The 15,376-nt window shown below is 40.7% G+C and overlaps 1 protein-coding gene across 3 annotated transcripts in view; it reads left to right on the top strand.

Annotated features, from left to right (window-relative positions):
- TRIM55 (tripartite motif containing 55) overlaps positions 1-15,376 on the top strand; it is a 37,876-nt gene that overhangs the window by 10,245 nt on the left and 12,255 nt on the right. The window contains exons 4-10 of one of the 3 annotated variants that reach the window (XM_042036277.1): positions 920-1,015; positions 4,858-5,091; positions 6,182-6,204; positions 6,301-6,425; positions 7,239-7,462; positions 9,338-9,625; positions 11,925-12,015. In XM_042036277.1, the coding sequence (XP_041892211.1) occupies positions 920-1,015; positions 4,858-5,091; positions 6,182-6,204; positions 6,301-6,425; positions 7,239-7,462; positions 9,338-9,625; positions 11,925-12,015 (1,081 nt within the window). The remainder of the gene's footprint in view (positions 1-919; positions 1,016-4,857; positions 5,092-6,181; positions 6,205-6,300; positions 6,426-7,238; positions 7,463-9,337; positions 9,626-11,924; positions 12,016-15,376) is intronic. The other 2 variants (XM_042036276.1, XM_042036278.1) reach the window with 2 other exon arrangements.

Genomic DNA, 15,376 nt, shown 5'->3' on the forward strand with positions numbered 1-15,376 from the left:
ACTCATTTTGCATGGAGATTTGCAAACTGTGTTTTCCTTCCTAGAGTGCTCATGGAAAGGGGCTGTCATACTCAAGACAGGAGGCGTAACCTGGAGGCTGCAGGATGCATGCTTCAAAGGAGCCTTTACAGAGCTGTGAAAGCCTCAAAGGATCCTGTACAGAGCTGTGGAGGCATGAACACAGTTGTCTCTGTTACTACAGCGGTGTGCCAAGGGCCCCTCGCACTCCCCAGCACCCTCCCCAAGTTCCCTAGGACTGGCTTCTTTCTCTCTCTTAGGGATACCTCACAATCACCTCCATCCCCACAGTCGGGTAATTTCTCCCTCCACCCATTCCCCTCATGCCAGTGGCTCAGCCTCCATCTTCATCTCCTCCTTTTCTCCTGGCCCCTCTCACCACAACCACAATCCCACTGCCCACATGCCAGGGACTCTGTAACTCCTTGGTCCGTCCCGGTCCGTGGGCCACCTCCATTCCAAGGCCAAGAGCTACAGTCCTCAGGGAAATACCACAGCGTGTGACTAGACCCAGACACTGAAAAAACAACCCCTCAAGAGACAAAGTCTTTTCTCTCAACAAACCCAAAGGAAATATTTGGGGCCTGTTGAAACAGCACTTCAAACAAAAGCATCTAGAAGAACCTCCTAGAACAAAGTGCTTCCTTCTTTCCAAACCACAGTTTCTTCTCCATTAAGGTTCCAAACTGTCAGTGTTTTCATAGTGTGTTGCAGGAGGAAACAAATGTCAAAGTATAATCTTGTGGGCACATAAAGCTCCTAATTTTCTCAGTTCTGGTGGAAAGATGAAGTATTATCCTGGGTATGGCTTATTTGTCTCCTGCTCCCCACTGTTAAATGTGTCACCCTGAAGTATGACAGCACCTAACACCCTTCTGCTTGCTCTCTTCTTACTGCCTAGTCTGAGCTGAGTGATGGCATTGCAGTCCTGGTGGGGAGCAATGACAGAGTGCAAGGGATTGTCACACAGCTGGAGGAGACCTGCAAGATGGTTGAGGTAGGTACCACCTCTTTAAATGCAATTATTTCAGTGTGACGTTGCATCTTTTAAACTTCTGGTAATGATCATTCTTAAACAGACCTCACTTTACCCAAATGCATTCCCACATCGTTTCACTAAACCATTCCTCGTGGTTTTGTACGTTATCAAGATGTACTGCCTCAACCAAAAGATACAACCTGCTCAGCACCTCTGACATTTGCTGTATGGTGGAGGATAAAAGAGTAAGGATAATCCATATCAGCAAGTCTTGCTCAATATTCTTGGTGGAATAGGATCTTACTGAAGTTAAAAGCAGATCCACCAAAATGCCATCAACTCCCAGCTCATTTAACATCTAAGATCAGATTCTAGAGCTGTGAAAGACCAGTATCAGTCTAAAGTCTGAGAGGTCTGGTGAATAGAGTCTTAGTCTTAGCCACAAGGTGGGCACAGCATGGTTCAGAGGTATGTCAGCATTTGCTCTGTATTTGGTTGGTTTGCCTTCTCCACAGAAGCAGTGTTTTAATATGTTGTCCTATAAGGAGTTTTGTTGCTCATGGGAGAGAAGAGTTTCGGATTCTACTGGACTTTCTGGTAAAGGCCTTGCTCTGAAAGAGTTGGAATTAGTTTTGTGTTATTCAATAGTAGAAGTGACCTTCATTTCCTCTGAGAGCTTCGCATCAGCAAAGCAAATAGAAACATCAACTTTGACTAATCTGAGCATCACAGAGCAATAGGCTGAAAGGAGCTCATATGAATTGATTTTGTGATCAGAGTTTGATGAAGCATCTAGGGAAGGAGTCGCATCCCTCTCAGCCCAATTAGAATTATATTGACCCTTCAGAGTTGGAGCAGAAAAGAGAAATGGTAGGCAAAAAGAAGTTAACCCAAGATGTATAGACTCTAATTAGTAAGAAGAAACAATTGCACAATCTATGTACACAATTCCGAGCAAGAAGAAACAGAAAATGTCTAAGTTTGTTTCAAAGAACACAAAACCATTGGCCCAAGTAAAAGAGAGAGCACATTAATGGCAGTCAGAACTTCGTAGTTGGGAAGCCTTCATGCCGCAAGGATGAAATTGTCTGCTATCAGGACTTTGCAGACAGAAACAAGCCTTTCAAGTAGGTTAACTGCAGAAATTTGAATTATACAAAAGCAAAAGCTTACACTCATTTAAGTTGAACTAGCTGAACCCGAAACACATCTTCAAACACCAAGTCTGAAGTATGGAGAAAACACTGTGCTAAAAATACCCTTATAAATACAACATTTTCTGAAACATTTTCAAGCTTTCTCAGAGTCATTCACTCAGTTTAAAATCTAACCTTTAAAGTCAAAGCCCAAAGAAAGTGCAGCCATTTTACTTTCAGATGTTTTATCAGGCTTTTCACCTTTAAAGTCAAAGATTGCAGAAAATAGATCTTAGAGTTTACCTTGGTACTTCTTCCATGTTACAATTCAAGCAAATCACATTTCCTACTATGCAATAGCTTTGTGTGAATTGACATCAGTTTGTCCTTGAAGATGAGAAGCTACAGCTGGAGCTCAGAAATGTTCACATGGAAATAACACAATCCAGGATTATCTCTTCTTTCTGCTTAACACTTTGCAGAGAAAAATAAATATCTGCTTTAGCAGAAAATACGTGATCATTTTCCTTTTAGCTGGAGTAAGTCATAGCCTACAGTTCTATGTTTAGCCACTGCTCCTATCCAACCCTAAAAACCAGAAAAGGAAAAAAAGGCTTTTAACTGATTGAAAGGTAGACCTAATTCACATATTATACTGAAAATTGAGAAATAATATAAAATGCTAAATACCAGAAAACTATAATAATTAAGTTCTGTTCAGCTCTGTAAATGAGTCTAATAACAAAGGAAAAATTACAGGGGTTTTTCAAATGCTAAAAGCATAGGCCAGTCAATACAGGTCCTTTGGAACAAGCAATGAGACTCATGCTCAGTAGCAAGGACTCCTTTCTTTTTGATGTAGCTGTGCTTTAAAAAACAAAAAGGCTGAGATCTTTTTAGAATGCAAAGTCATGTATTTGTTAACCTTTTTCATTACACAGAATCTGATTAGAGTAATTCCATCAGACAGAGACTTCATGTGGGAACTTTTTATGCAGAACGAGAATATTTCAGAAATATTCCAGCATTTGCAGTTAGAAACCTGTTTTGCACTCTCACTCTTGAGATTCACAACTCTGTAATATCTGCTGGCAGGAAATACTATCTATGAGTGCTTAAAGATGGGGAAGGACCTCTCAGGGCACCCTGCTATCATTTGCTTGCTCTTCTTCCCCTAACACTTGTCCTGTGTCAAATGACAAAGATAGCACGCACCTGTCTTGAAATTAAGGTTGTTTTACAAGTGTTCTGAGTGACATTTCATGGGGACAAAACTAGGAGAGGAGTGGAAGAAGATTATTTGAGGTCTGAAAATATAAGGACACCCAGAAACCATGACTCACTTGGTTTGAAAACTTCCTTAACTTCCCCGTAATTGCCCTAAACAGGAATTCCTGGGAACTGACAAGGACTCCAAGAAGGGCAGGATATGCCTGCACCCCCTGCAAGGACATTTAAATTAGGAATGCCTGTTCAGCCTAGCCCTCCTTATTTGGGTAGCAGAAGTGGATACTTGAGTCAATGCATCGAGATGTGCATTCAATCCCCTCTCCACCCCCATGTAGACAGTGATTTTTAGCCAAATGTACACCTTTGAAAGGCTTTCTCCTTTAAATTATACGGAGCAGACTATCACCACTCATAGGAATGAGCTCTGGCTGGAAGTCAAGAAAAAAGTGGGATTCTCTCTGGCCAAGTGCTGTGAATAATAAGTCTTATCACTTCCAAAAGTACTGTGGGACTGTTAATAATCCTGTGCTGCCAGAATCTCAGCATTGTGCCTCAAGGAACAAAGATGAGGAATCGATTCAGCCTCAGTTCCTAGGAAAGAGATTTAAATAATCACCACCATCCACAACCAGGTCTAACCACAATAAGGTTATGCCCTGGGGCACCCAGATGACTCAAGTACTTCTATTTGGTAGACCTCAGACATTATATATAATCTGTCTTCCATTTCCTCCCCATAAATCCTCCTTTACAAGTGCAGTTTGTTCTTTTTAGAGAGCGCTCAATGCAGCAGTCATCAAACCCATCCTCCTAAGTCAGTAAAAGATGCTGTTGTCTGGTTGGAGGGACAATAGCAGTGTCTCAAAAAACGACGTGAAAATCAGTGCCTGAACATGTGGTTGGAATCTAATTCCTCCTTCTTGTCTTTGTGCTTCTGTCACACACCATTTTCTTTGCAGAACCTCTACCTCATTCAGTGCACAGTAAGTGGAATATAATGGACACCTCTTGTCCAAATAGAGTATAAGAGGGAGTATGTGAAAATCAAGCCCAGCCAGGATTGTTCCAGGTACTCTGGTAGAAAAAGAAAATTCTCCAGAGCTGTTTGAGATGCTCACTCCTTTTAAAACCATTCTGTTCAAGCAAATGAACCCAGCTGCTAATACGGTGGGAGCTTTTACTTTTTCTGCAGACTTTGATGTATCTATACAGACATCATAAATACCTTTTTACTTTTTTTAGCAGACTCACAAGTTATACAATAACCTGTTTGGGGGCTTTCAGTGGCTTGAAACTCAGAGTTTGAGAAGAGTTTTTAAACTTTTGTTCCAACAGCTTGGACTTTGAAAATTATAAAAGTCTCTGGGGTCATTCAGAATCCTTTGCACTGTTCAGAAAGAGGAATTTCTTTGATGAAAATTCTTGCAAGTAACTGTAAAAATAGAAACCCTTTTAAGAACATAACATGTTTAACATAAACCAAATGATTCACAGGAATGCTGCAGACGACAGAAAGAACAGTTGTGTGAAAAATTTGACTATCTCTATTCTGTACTGGAAGAAAGAAAAAATGAGATGACGCAAATAATCACTAGAACCCAAGAGGAGAAACTGGAACATGTCCGCTCCCTGATGAAGAAGTATGCGGATCACTTGGAAGCTGTGTCAAAACTGGTTGAATCAGGAATCCAGTTCATGGAAGAACCAGAAATGGCTGTGTTTTTGCAGGTATAAAGTCTGTAAATAGAGATAGAAAAAGAATGATGGGTTTATTGATATATTATTTAAACATTTCTCAATTGTAGGCCCATTCAGAGCTTGGTTATCTTCAAGTGACCATTTGTACAAACTCGTTTTTTAAACACTTGAATCAACTCAGACAAGTAACTACTCTTCTTGTGAATAGTATCCAAATCAAGAACATGAGTATTTGCTATTTGCACCAAAATATACTATCCTGTATATGAATTTCTGGTCCCCACAGAAGAAACAGGAATTTAAACATATTCCACCTAATCTTTATTTTCCCACCAATATCATGGTGGGACAATATGTTCATGTATACATGAACTTCTGAGAATTATAGGTTTCACTTGCAAATTGACAAAATTATTAACTTTTCAATAATTTGTGTGCTAAGTTACATTTGTATGCCTTTACTTAATTTTTTTTCTTCTGTTTTCTCACTATAAATTTAAGAGAGATGAGTAGGGAACCATTAGCATCCTGTCCAATGAATTCACTGGTGTAGAATTTCTGTCCTGCAAATTTACAATTCCTCTATACTAAAGGCTGGAAGGGCATTTTCTACCAAACAAAACAAAACAACCCCACAAATAAATAAAAACAAAATAAAACAACCCCCACTTACTTTCATCAAAGAATTGCCTTTGAAGAGTACAATATTCTTCCGAGACAAAGAGAATTTTGTCTCTCCAAAAGGATGCCCTTATGGAAAGTCAAAGATGTAATTACTGTGACTAAAGGGGGTAACGGACCAAATGCTTTTCACCGTAAACACAACCAAAAAAACGAGGAAAAATATTTCCATTTGCGGGTTTTTTTTAACCAACTGTGTATATTTCCCATCATATTCACGTTTTAATTAAAACATCTTTGAAGAACTGAAAGGTTTACTCAGCTGTATACTAATTACCATCCAAATTTCATCTCATTCATAGATGTCATGGCTGTCACTTATGAAATCCTTATTAGTGCTTTTAGATGCTGCCTGTGTAAGAATTATTTCTCAATGCATAAAATGGCTGAAAAAATAGAATCATTTAAGAAGTCAGTTATTTATTTTTTGTTTCCACAGAATGCCAAAACATTGCTACAAAAGTAAGTATTTAAACATGAGACTCTTGTTTTTTATAATCACTTACAATTTATAAATTTATCTTCAAATCCAATGCTAATAACCAATCTCTACTTTAGAATTACTGAAGCTTCTAAAGGATTTCAAATGGAAAAAATAGAGGATGGGTATGAAAATATGAACCAATTCACAGTGAACCTCAGTAGAGAAGAAAAAATAATACGAGAAATTGATTTTGACAGAGGTATGTAATTTATTTCACCAAAATTTCTTTCTTATATATCAGCTGTGTGTGATTCACATGATGATACTGAGTAGGAAACCTTGAATCAGATATTTCTCTCTATCCCAAAATGTAATCAGAGCATTATGTATCAATTATAATCAAATCCAGGCTTATTTCTCTGAAGCGCTAAGATGGCCCTGAACAACATCCAACATTTCTTAGTATAACTAATGTGATTATACAAAAGAAAATCCAGTGCTAGAGGCCTCCCTCTGGAAACAACCTGGTCCACGACTCCAGACCACAGGATGTGTCAGATGGCACAAAAGCAATGGTGTGACCAAGTCTCACAGTCTGGTTTAGGCGTGTTGGTACCTCAAGCCTCCAGTCATGCACTGCAAAGCACTGATCTGGTAAAGAATTATGATGACAGCTTCAATGGCATTAAAACAAACATATACCTAGAGCTGAATCATGACAGATTGTGCCAGATCCCAGGTAGCCTCTCCCCAAAATGTGCAGGGCTGTGCTGCACATCCCTCAGGAGGGTAACTGCATTGACAGGACTTTCTGTCCTCCTTCCCATCGAAAGGGCCAGCTTAAGATTTTAACCAGCATGTGTCTTCAGTGTCTTCCCTGCCCCAAAGCTCCTGCTCCATGGTAGTGCCCAGTCCAGGCTGGTGGGAGCAGGCTCCTCACCAACACCCTCTCTGCCAGACGGCAGATTGTCAGTGAGTTTGATATGCGATTGCAAATGGCTTTTTAATTATGTAAAGACCGAAGCCACCTTCACATGGTGCTCAACCTGTCCTTTTACATGTTTCCTATCAGAGGAGGAGGGAGAAGAAGAAGAGGAGGAGACAGAGGATGGCGAAGGCTTGGGTGAAGTCCACACAGAGTCATCAGGAGAGGAGGAAGAAGAGGAAGAGGTGGAAGAGGAAGGCACGGAGAGTGCACCACAGCCACCTCAGCAGGAGCCTGAAGCACAGAGTGCAGGGGTAGAGCCTCTGGCTGAACCCACTCCAGCACCAGTGCTGGCTGCCCCAGCTGGTCAGGTAAATGCCTCTGCTGCCCTGCTGCCCTGCCAGCTATGCTGAGTGCACCTGGCAGAGCCAGAAAATGCTCCCCTGTGTCCTGTGGGCACCATAAGTCAGGAGAAGGGCTAAGGGAGTCGATGTACTGGAGAGCAAAATTATTTATTGCCCTTGTACACATATATGCAACTTTACTTTGACCTGTGCATGTATCACTTGATAAGGAAAAAATTAGCTGCTAGATAAATTAAGATATTTATGGGATACGTAAGTTATAAATAAAAAAGACTCCATTTGGGAGTTAAGTGCATTAAAATGAATGTTCTGCTTGCTGTGATTTAACTCAGACTAACTGTTATAAATGAGATGATCTTAAAATATTTATACTAAGAGAATTTGGTATTCCCTCTGGATTTAGGAAGCTTTCCACCACCAGTTTTTAGATTATACTTCTAATCTGTTTTCTGTGAATGGCGCTTGCTGCCTTCTGCTTTGATCATCCTTGGATATGTCTAGGTAGATGCAGGAATATCATACACCAAACAGCAAAGGAAACTGCCTCTTACAACCTAACAGCAAATAGGCTCAGAGTGTGAATATTTTAGGCCAACACTTTTCTCAGGGAATGTCATTAAAATGAGACCATAATTGCTGCATATTCTAAAAGATGTACATTAAAAAATATATTTCATGTGCTACTTTAGTTTGCCTTGCATACCATTAACTTAGCAAATTCTCCTCTTACACAATCTACTCAATGAAGTTGCTGAGGGGGTTAAGGCTGCTGTGAATATATTTGAGGAGGCCTATGTGAAAACAAGAAAGCACACAAAGGATCTTTGATTGTAGCAAGCTCCCCACATAAAACAAGTGAAAAGAAATACTGTTGATTCATTCCTTATGAATCTATAAATATAAATTTATAGATCTAAAAACATGTGTGAGTTTTCACCAGTCATGTGAAGATGTTCTTAAGTCAGGCTTTATTGATTTAATCAAAGTTTGAAGATTTGCACTGACTTAACTAAACTTGTGTTCCCTAACTGATGTAGGGTTTTATGCAAACAAGAACCAGACATAACCAATTCTGCCCACCAACATGAATTGTGTAATTTCTAAGGCTAAAGTGAGAAGGTACAGCATGCTGCTTTGGCAGTTGTAAAATGCCATTAGGAGACAGTCAGGCATGGAGTCAGACATGGCATGTGGGTGCTGTGGTGTGGGGGATACCTGTATTTCAGTTTTTGCTTTCTGGTGTAAAAATGCAAAGCAGAAATGCTGTGGTGATAGCAGGTTGTGTGTGTAGGAACCCCGAGAGCTTGATGCAGGTAGAGAGGTGCAGTTCATCTGGCTGCTCCTCTTCTTGGCAGGGCAACAGTGCTTGGCTTACAGCATTGATGGCAAGGCTGGTGGGCAAATGCTTCTCTACTTATTCTGACTGCTCATATCAACAGACTCATTGGCAAACGCGTTGTTCTTAACCTAAAATCCAACCAGCCATTTGAAGGTACCTACACCTGTCATTCATGGCTGATACGGGTTCATGAGGCTCTTATGCATATTTTCTTAAGTTTTTAGAATTGAATTGAATTGAGGGTTTATCTGAATTAAGGAACCCCTTGCTCACTCCTTTCTCAGTTAGCACTCCCTTCCCAGCTAGTTCTACCCTCCTGTTCTATTTTTTGGTTCATTTATTTTCTTTCTCTTGTCTGTGTTATTCAAAGGATAGTTGCTTTTGCTTCACATTTTGATTGCAATTATTTCAGATCATATAGTAGGACAAATCTATGCCTTGCAGTGATATGTAACAAACACAACATGCAGCACAATGTGACTACAGCAGGAAGGTAATGTGGTGCACTCTGCTTGTTCTTCTCTTTATCTGTCCTGATTAAGGATGTTGTTGTGACACCAAGTGGTTCTCAACAGACTCCCAAGTCTGACACTCAAGTGCCGGCCACAGCAGAAACCATCGATCCCTTGTTTTACCCTAGCTGGTATAAGTCCCAGTCACGGCAACCAAGCAGTCCGAGCTCAACCCCAGTGAGTGGGCTGGGAAAAGTAGGGACTCCTGTTTCTCTGGAAACAAGTGCAAAGAAGGCAGAAGCCCCGAAAGCAGCAACAATCGAGGAGAGTGCACCAGGGAGTGGTAAGGAAAGCAGTGCCACTGCAGCAACGTCCAAGGTCAGTGCTTCCGAAGTCATCCCAGAGGGCTGTGACGTGCAGCAAGGCGGGAACAGCAATTGTTAAGGAAAATGTGACTTCATTTTCCTCTGCATGCAAAAGAATAAGAATAATTTCAAAGATGTGAAAACAGCACAAATTTTCATTTCAGCAAAGCCACTGGATTTATGGATGGTTTCAGTATGTGACAGGCTGACTCTATAGCTTCAGAGCAGCATGCTGGTGGTTGCTTGTGCTTACCTGCCAGTGTACCTTGCTTGTGCCAGCTGTTACTCAAATTACTCACGCACAGGAGGTGTTGTAGAAAGGATGGTGATGTCTCTGCACATCAGATATTTGCATGTGTTAGTGGAAGAGAAATCCTGTGCATGAGATTACTCTCATCACCTGCTGAAAGTCTGTGTTTGTGCTGTCCTACCATGGCTGGTTGAGCAGCTGTGGCTTGGCTTTGCCTTCTGCAGTTCTATGGCTGCACCTGGAGTGCTTCCCCACGTGAACATGAAGCTATGCAAACACCCAGAGCCCTCTTGTGTGTTTGATTGCCTCTCAGTAAGCAGTGTGATTTCCTGGGTTCAGATCTGTGGCAGAGGGTTTGCTCCAACAATTCTTGAGACTTGATTAAAAGAGAGCATGAAGATAATACATTTCAGTTCAGTGTTAGACACTCAGCAGCATGATGGGATAAGAGATACTAATGTGTTGAGTACAGGAGGATGTTTTCCTTAAAGTTACAATATTAGAGTTGGTATAACCTGAATTTGAATAATCCTCCTTCAGCACGTGTATACAAACTCCACATGGGCCAAAGATACAACAAACAGAATTGAGAGAGCTGTGCAAGGATTTGGACACTATACCAACTCCTGCTCCAGTATCTGGTGATCAGCCCATGAGCAGCACTCCATAAATAAAACCATCATAATTCACAGGTTCCAGCTGCATGTTTTAACAAAGCAATTACCTGTATGTGTGCAATGAGAGGAGATTATCTGTGTGTGTGTCTGTGTGTGTGTGAGAGAAAGCACAAGGAGGTAGTAAGTATTTCATGCTTTTTCCTTTAAGTCTAGAGATGACTACATAGCATACATAAGCAGCTATATAGTCAACAATTACTGACTGTATGACAATAGGTGAACAATCAGGCACAAAGTTAGGAGAAGGAGTTCACAGAGATGTGATAAAAGGGGCACTTATCTTCTACTACAGGTCTCAGTCAGTGACACTTGAGTTTGGTGGCTGACTTCTCTGGCTTTCTTAACAAAAGCAACATTTGACCACCAAATTTCAGTGGCTATTTTTCAAGTCAGGGTTTTAATTGGAGAATATTTGAGTGGAATTAAAAACCAAAGTACTTTAAAATTATCAAATCTACTATGACATTGTCTTCTTAAGTATATTCAAAATGAGCTGGCAAAAAGTAAATTCACAGTGAAATTTATTGGTGCTGTTTCTTCTTATCAGTTACACTGATGACCAGGCAGCCTAACTTCACCATAGGTAGGTAAATTCTGTACTAGGTTCACTTCCTGGGAGCTTGCCTAAGTGTGGTCTGCATCCCTCAGCCCCAACAACAAGAAAAGGAACAAAAGTTGCATTTGATGTGGGCAGCTGTCTGAAAAACAACAGCCGTTGGGTACCCAGCTTTCTTCATTGAGTACTAGGAGCAAAAACAGGCACATAGGAAAGATGTCAGTTCCTGTTGGCATGTGAGTTTGGGGGTGCTGCATCTTGGTATTTTCCCAGATCACAGGTGACACTGACATTTTGGGAGGAGGAGGAGGCTGTCAAGAAGAATAGCTCATGGTTCTGGTGATGTGGGAGAATGCAGCAGGGGAAACAGCTGAGGATGGGATTGCTGCTGGGCTGGAGACAGGGCAAAGGATAGGAAAGCTCAAGAAGCAGTAAATTGCAGAAGAATAGGAAAAGCAGAGTGACCAAGTGAGGGCGATGCCGTGAGATGATGCTGTAGTCAGGTTTAAGGATCTGAGCTGAGATGTGTCTATGTCACAAAGGAAATGGCTGCTGTTGTGTGGCAGTGATTATTTTCAACTCTGTGAACTTCAACTTTGTCTTTTTCCTGCATGTGGTTTTACACAACCCACTCTGAAATGCTGTATTCCCTTACTTTTTTTTAAACCCCAGCTGATGTTCTTCACACCACTGTATTTACTCCCTTCCTCTAATTAAAGTATATCATGGAAAAGTGCTGTGGAAACAGAGCTTTTTCACAGAACATAGTGATAATGACTAGTTCATGTGATGACAACACTGGTGAAGCACTCTTCTTATTTTCTCACAGGAGTTAGCATTCTGCCTAACACTTTTGGCATTTCTTATCATACTACACCGTCTTTGGAATCTGATTCAATACATGATTTGTACTTTCATGGGTAGGAAATACTTCATTTTACCATTAACTAACAGTTCAAATTGTGCATCTGGTGATGTTCATACATAGCTTTAAAGGATTTTTTTTCCTTTCTTCCCATCCAAAAACATCATGCTAGTTCACAATATGAGCTGCCTAAAACATTTCCTCCTCCTCACAAATGCCACCCTTCAGCTTACTCCTGCATGGTTAAATATTGCATCTCCCTGGTTCAAAATGAAAAGAGACATTTACTCTTGCAGACATATGGGCTCTTATTTCAGTTGCTGTTCAGATGACCAGCAGGATGGAGAACCTGTTGGTTGACAGATGTGAAGAACACCAAGCTTGTTCAGTCCAACAAGCAGGGGAGGAAGAGCTGGAGAGTAATTATTGCCATCAGATGGGTAAAGGTCAGGAAAACCAATCCATTGAATAATCCTGCTGCCAGGATTGTTATGGCAAGCAAATCACCTGTGCCCCCTTGGGTGGATGGCTCAAGCCCCACTCCCCAGAGGGTCCCCACAGAGATAGTGGAAAGGGGTCCCCTCACACCCCAGCTCACACAGCACACCCCACATTCCCTTCAGGTCCCCACAGGCATTCAAAACTGTCCCTCCCACATTCCCAGTGAGCATGGAGTACCAATAATGGCCATTAAAATTCAGCATTTGCAGGAATCCCAACTGGTTTAGACAAAGGCTTTTTTCCTTAGGTCACATTAAGAGCTGAAATATCCACAAGATCAAGGACTAAGAACTTCACTACCAAGTGAAGTTGTCCCAAATACAAACTCTGTAATCTAAACCTTAACTATTCCACAACATCTCTTCTGGAGTAACCCCTTTCTTGGTAGACAAGATCCATGACTTAGTTCTTCCAGCTCTGAATTCATGCTCCTCTTAGGTAAGACATACATGTGTGTTCAATTTTCAGTGTGATATGACTGACCTACAGAGAATTCTGTATTACGACTGGGATGTTTAATGTTATTTACTGAAGACTAAAAACTTGTGACACAAAACAACTGTAGTTACCTTTGGGTATTTGCTCAAATGACAGACAAATTCAATTTTGATGTATTCCTCAACACAAAAATGCTTGGTTTTCCCTGCTCACTTCCTGCACTGTACTCTCAGCACTGTACATGATATGGAGCATCTATGAAAAATGGCAAATTATTATTCAGCTTTTATGTGCAGAACTTCCAGCACTATGACTGAAGAATATCTCTCCATTAAAAGAATAAAAAGGGAGAGGGAAGAAGTTATCATCTACACTTTAGTTGAATAAATTAGGCAAAAAGATTCACTATCTGGCAGTAATTTGAATTTGAAGAGCACTGGACACTGTGAATCTCAATTAAGTTTATGGATCATGGTTTAATTTTCATTTATTTGTGTTTGTTTTTGAAAATTTGTTGTATTATTACAATAAGACATAGAGGTTGTTTGTACTCCTGGGAAATCAGGCATCTGAAGAGCACTGTGCTTTTTTCCCCCTCTCTTTTTGTTTTTAATTCAGAATACCTTTTGAAATTAAAAATAGACAAATGCAGAAAGCTCTTATTTCTACTCTATGTGGTCTCCAGTGACATCTTTATGATTTATTTAATAATGAAGTAGAAAGGAGGTGAAGGAAAAAGACATTTTGGTCTCAGATTCTATTTGCATAAAAATGGTTTTATTCTCCATGCATAGTGAACTGGCTGGTTAGACAGTTTATGTGTCTTTATCTTTCATGGGAGATCTCAGGTCACTGCCCTTGTTCCTTTGTGTGATAAGCCCCTGAAAGTCAAATAACAAAATTACTCTGAATAACCGTATAATTATTTACAATAATAGTATAAATCTGCATGACTGTCATAATAAGAGCAGCATATAATTTATTTTCAGGCTGTTTTAATAGAATTCCCCAATAGGGATTTCCTTGTTTTTCAGCAGCAAAAAGAGATAAGTTCCCCTATTAATTCTAAATATTTCCTTTATTTAAGGGTTGTTTCACTCTAAGAAATTGTATTGATGCATCTATAAATTTCCTGCAGAGTGCAGGAAGGTGTAGCAGCAGGGATAAGGCAACAGGAGTTGCAGCCCACAGGTATACAGATTGCTTACTGTAAGAAGGGACAGAAGAAGATGATTCAGCATGAACAAAATAGATAACTCTGCATTAGAGAGCCTCATCCTTCTTCGGGGAGTGCCTAAGTCAGAAGTGTGGTCACCACGGGCAGCTTCTGCCTCTGACGGAGAACGAGAGGCATCTCCAGCAAGAGAGAGTTCAGCAGCTGCTGCTGCTTCTCACTTGGCACCTCTTCCACCTGCCTGCTGAGTGTGAGGTGACATTGTTCCGAACCCAACTGCCTCTGTTCGGTGTCTAAAGCTGGGGGCATCTGAGCCTCTGGAGATGACAACCAGCAGCAAATGATTACAACACGGGGAGCAGGAATAGTGTCAATGAACTGCCTTGTCACCATGGGGAGGGATGTATTAGTGGAGGGTGACACAGACATTAGCAAGCAGGCCTTTCCAGTGCATGGGAGAAACAGGTCTTGGAGTCCCACAACTTTCCCTAATCATGTTTTGTTGGCAACATCTCTCATACAGTGAAACCATATAAATTTGTGAGAGTTCATCAAAGTCTTGGTTTGTCTGTGTCTGCAGTTACCCAGTTTATTTCACCTAAGATGAAGTACTGGACCCTGTATTCCATTGCTCAAATTCCCCACAAGAAAAGAGTCAGTCTGTGGCTCCAGAGGACTCCAGTGCATACATTTAGTCCAAAAGGAAGTGCGAGTTAATCATCCACAAACAGTAGCCTGATCTAATTTCCCTTTGCAGCCAGTAAGTACAGTGCTTTAATTCCATTAGGATATAAAATATAATCAGGACTGAACTGTTTGGGAGGAGAAATATTAATGGAATGGCCTATGCTAATCTTGTATCATTAGTTTTAAAATTTTCTATTATTTGCTTGCAACCTTATGCCATCTGCCAGAATTACCATAAGGATAGTCCTCTCTGTATTCATGTACTGTAGTTCACTTTGCCCTGCTGCTGAATACTTTAATTTCAGCTGGTGATCCTTCAAATTTTTTTCCACAAGACAGCTTTAAATCGTATCAGAGAGGTCAGTATTTAGCTAAGTTTTAGCTGATTGGTTTTCATGTCCATATGCAGACAACATGGACAAAATAAGATCATTGAAAACCAAAGGAAGGCCAAGAGATTACACTGTCCTCTTTGCCCGCATACCTCCACTTTTCCATCAGGGTATAAAAGGCATGGTCCCACATTTTAGCACAGTACTGCTCTGGAATGTTTGCACAGGCATGGCACCAGAACACAAATGAATAATTTTCTCTTCACCAAATTGGAAACTCAGTA

Source organism: Corvus kubaryi, unplaced genomic scaffold, assembly GCF_017639235.1.
Source record: "Corvus kubaryi isolate FWS band 111438036 unplaced genomic scaffold, C.kubaryi_AGA036_p1.0 37385, whole genome shotgun sequence".
Taxonomy (NCBI): Eukaryota; Metazoa; Chordata; class Aves; order Passeriformes; family Corvidae; genus Corvus; species Corvus kubaryi.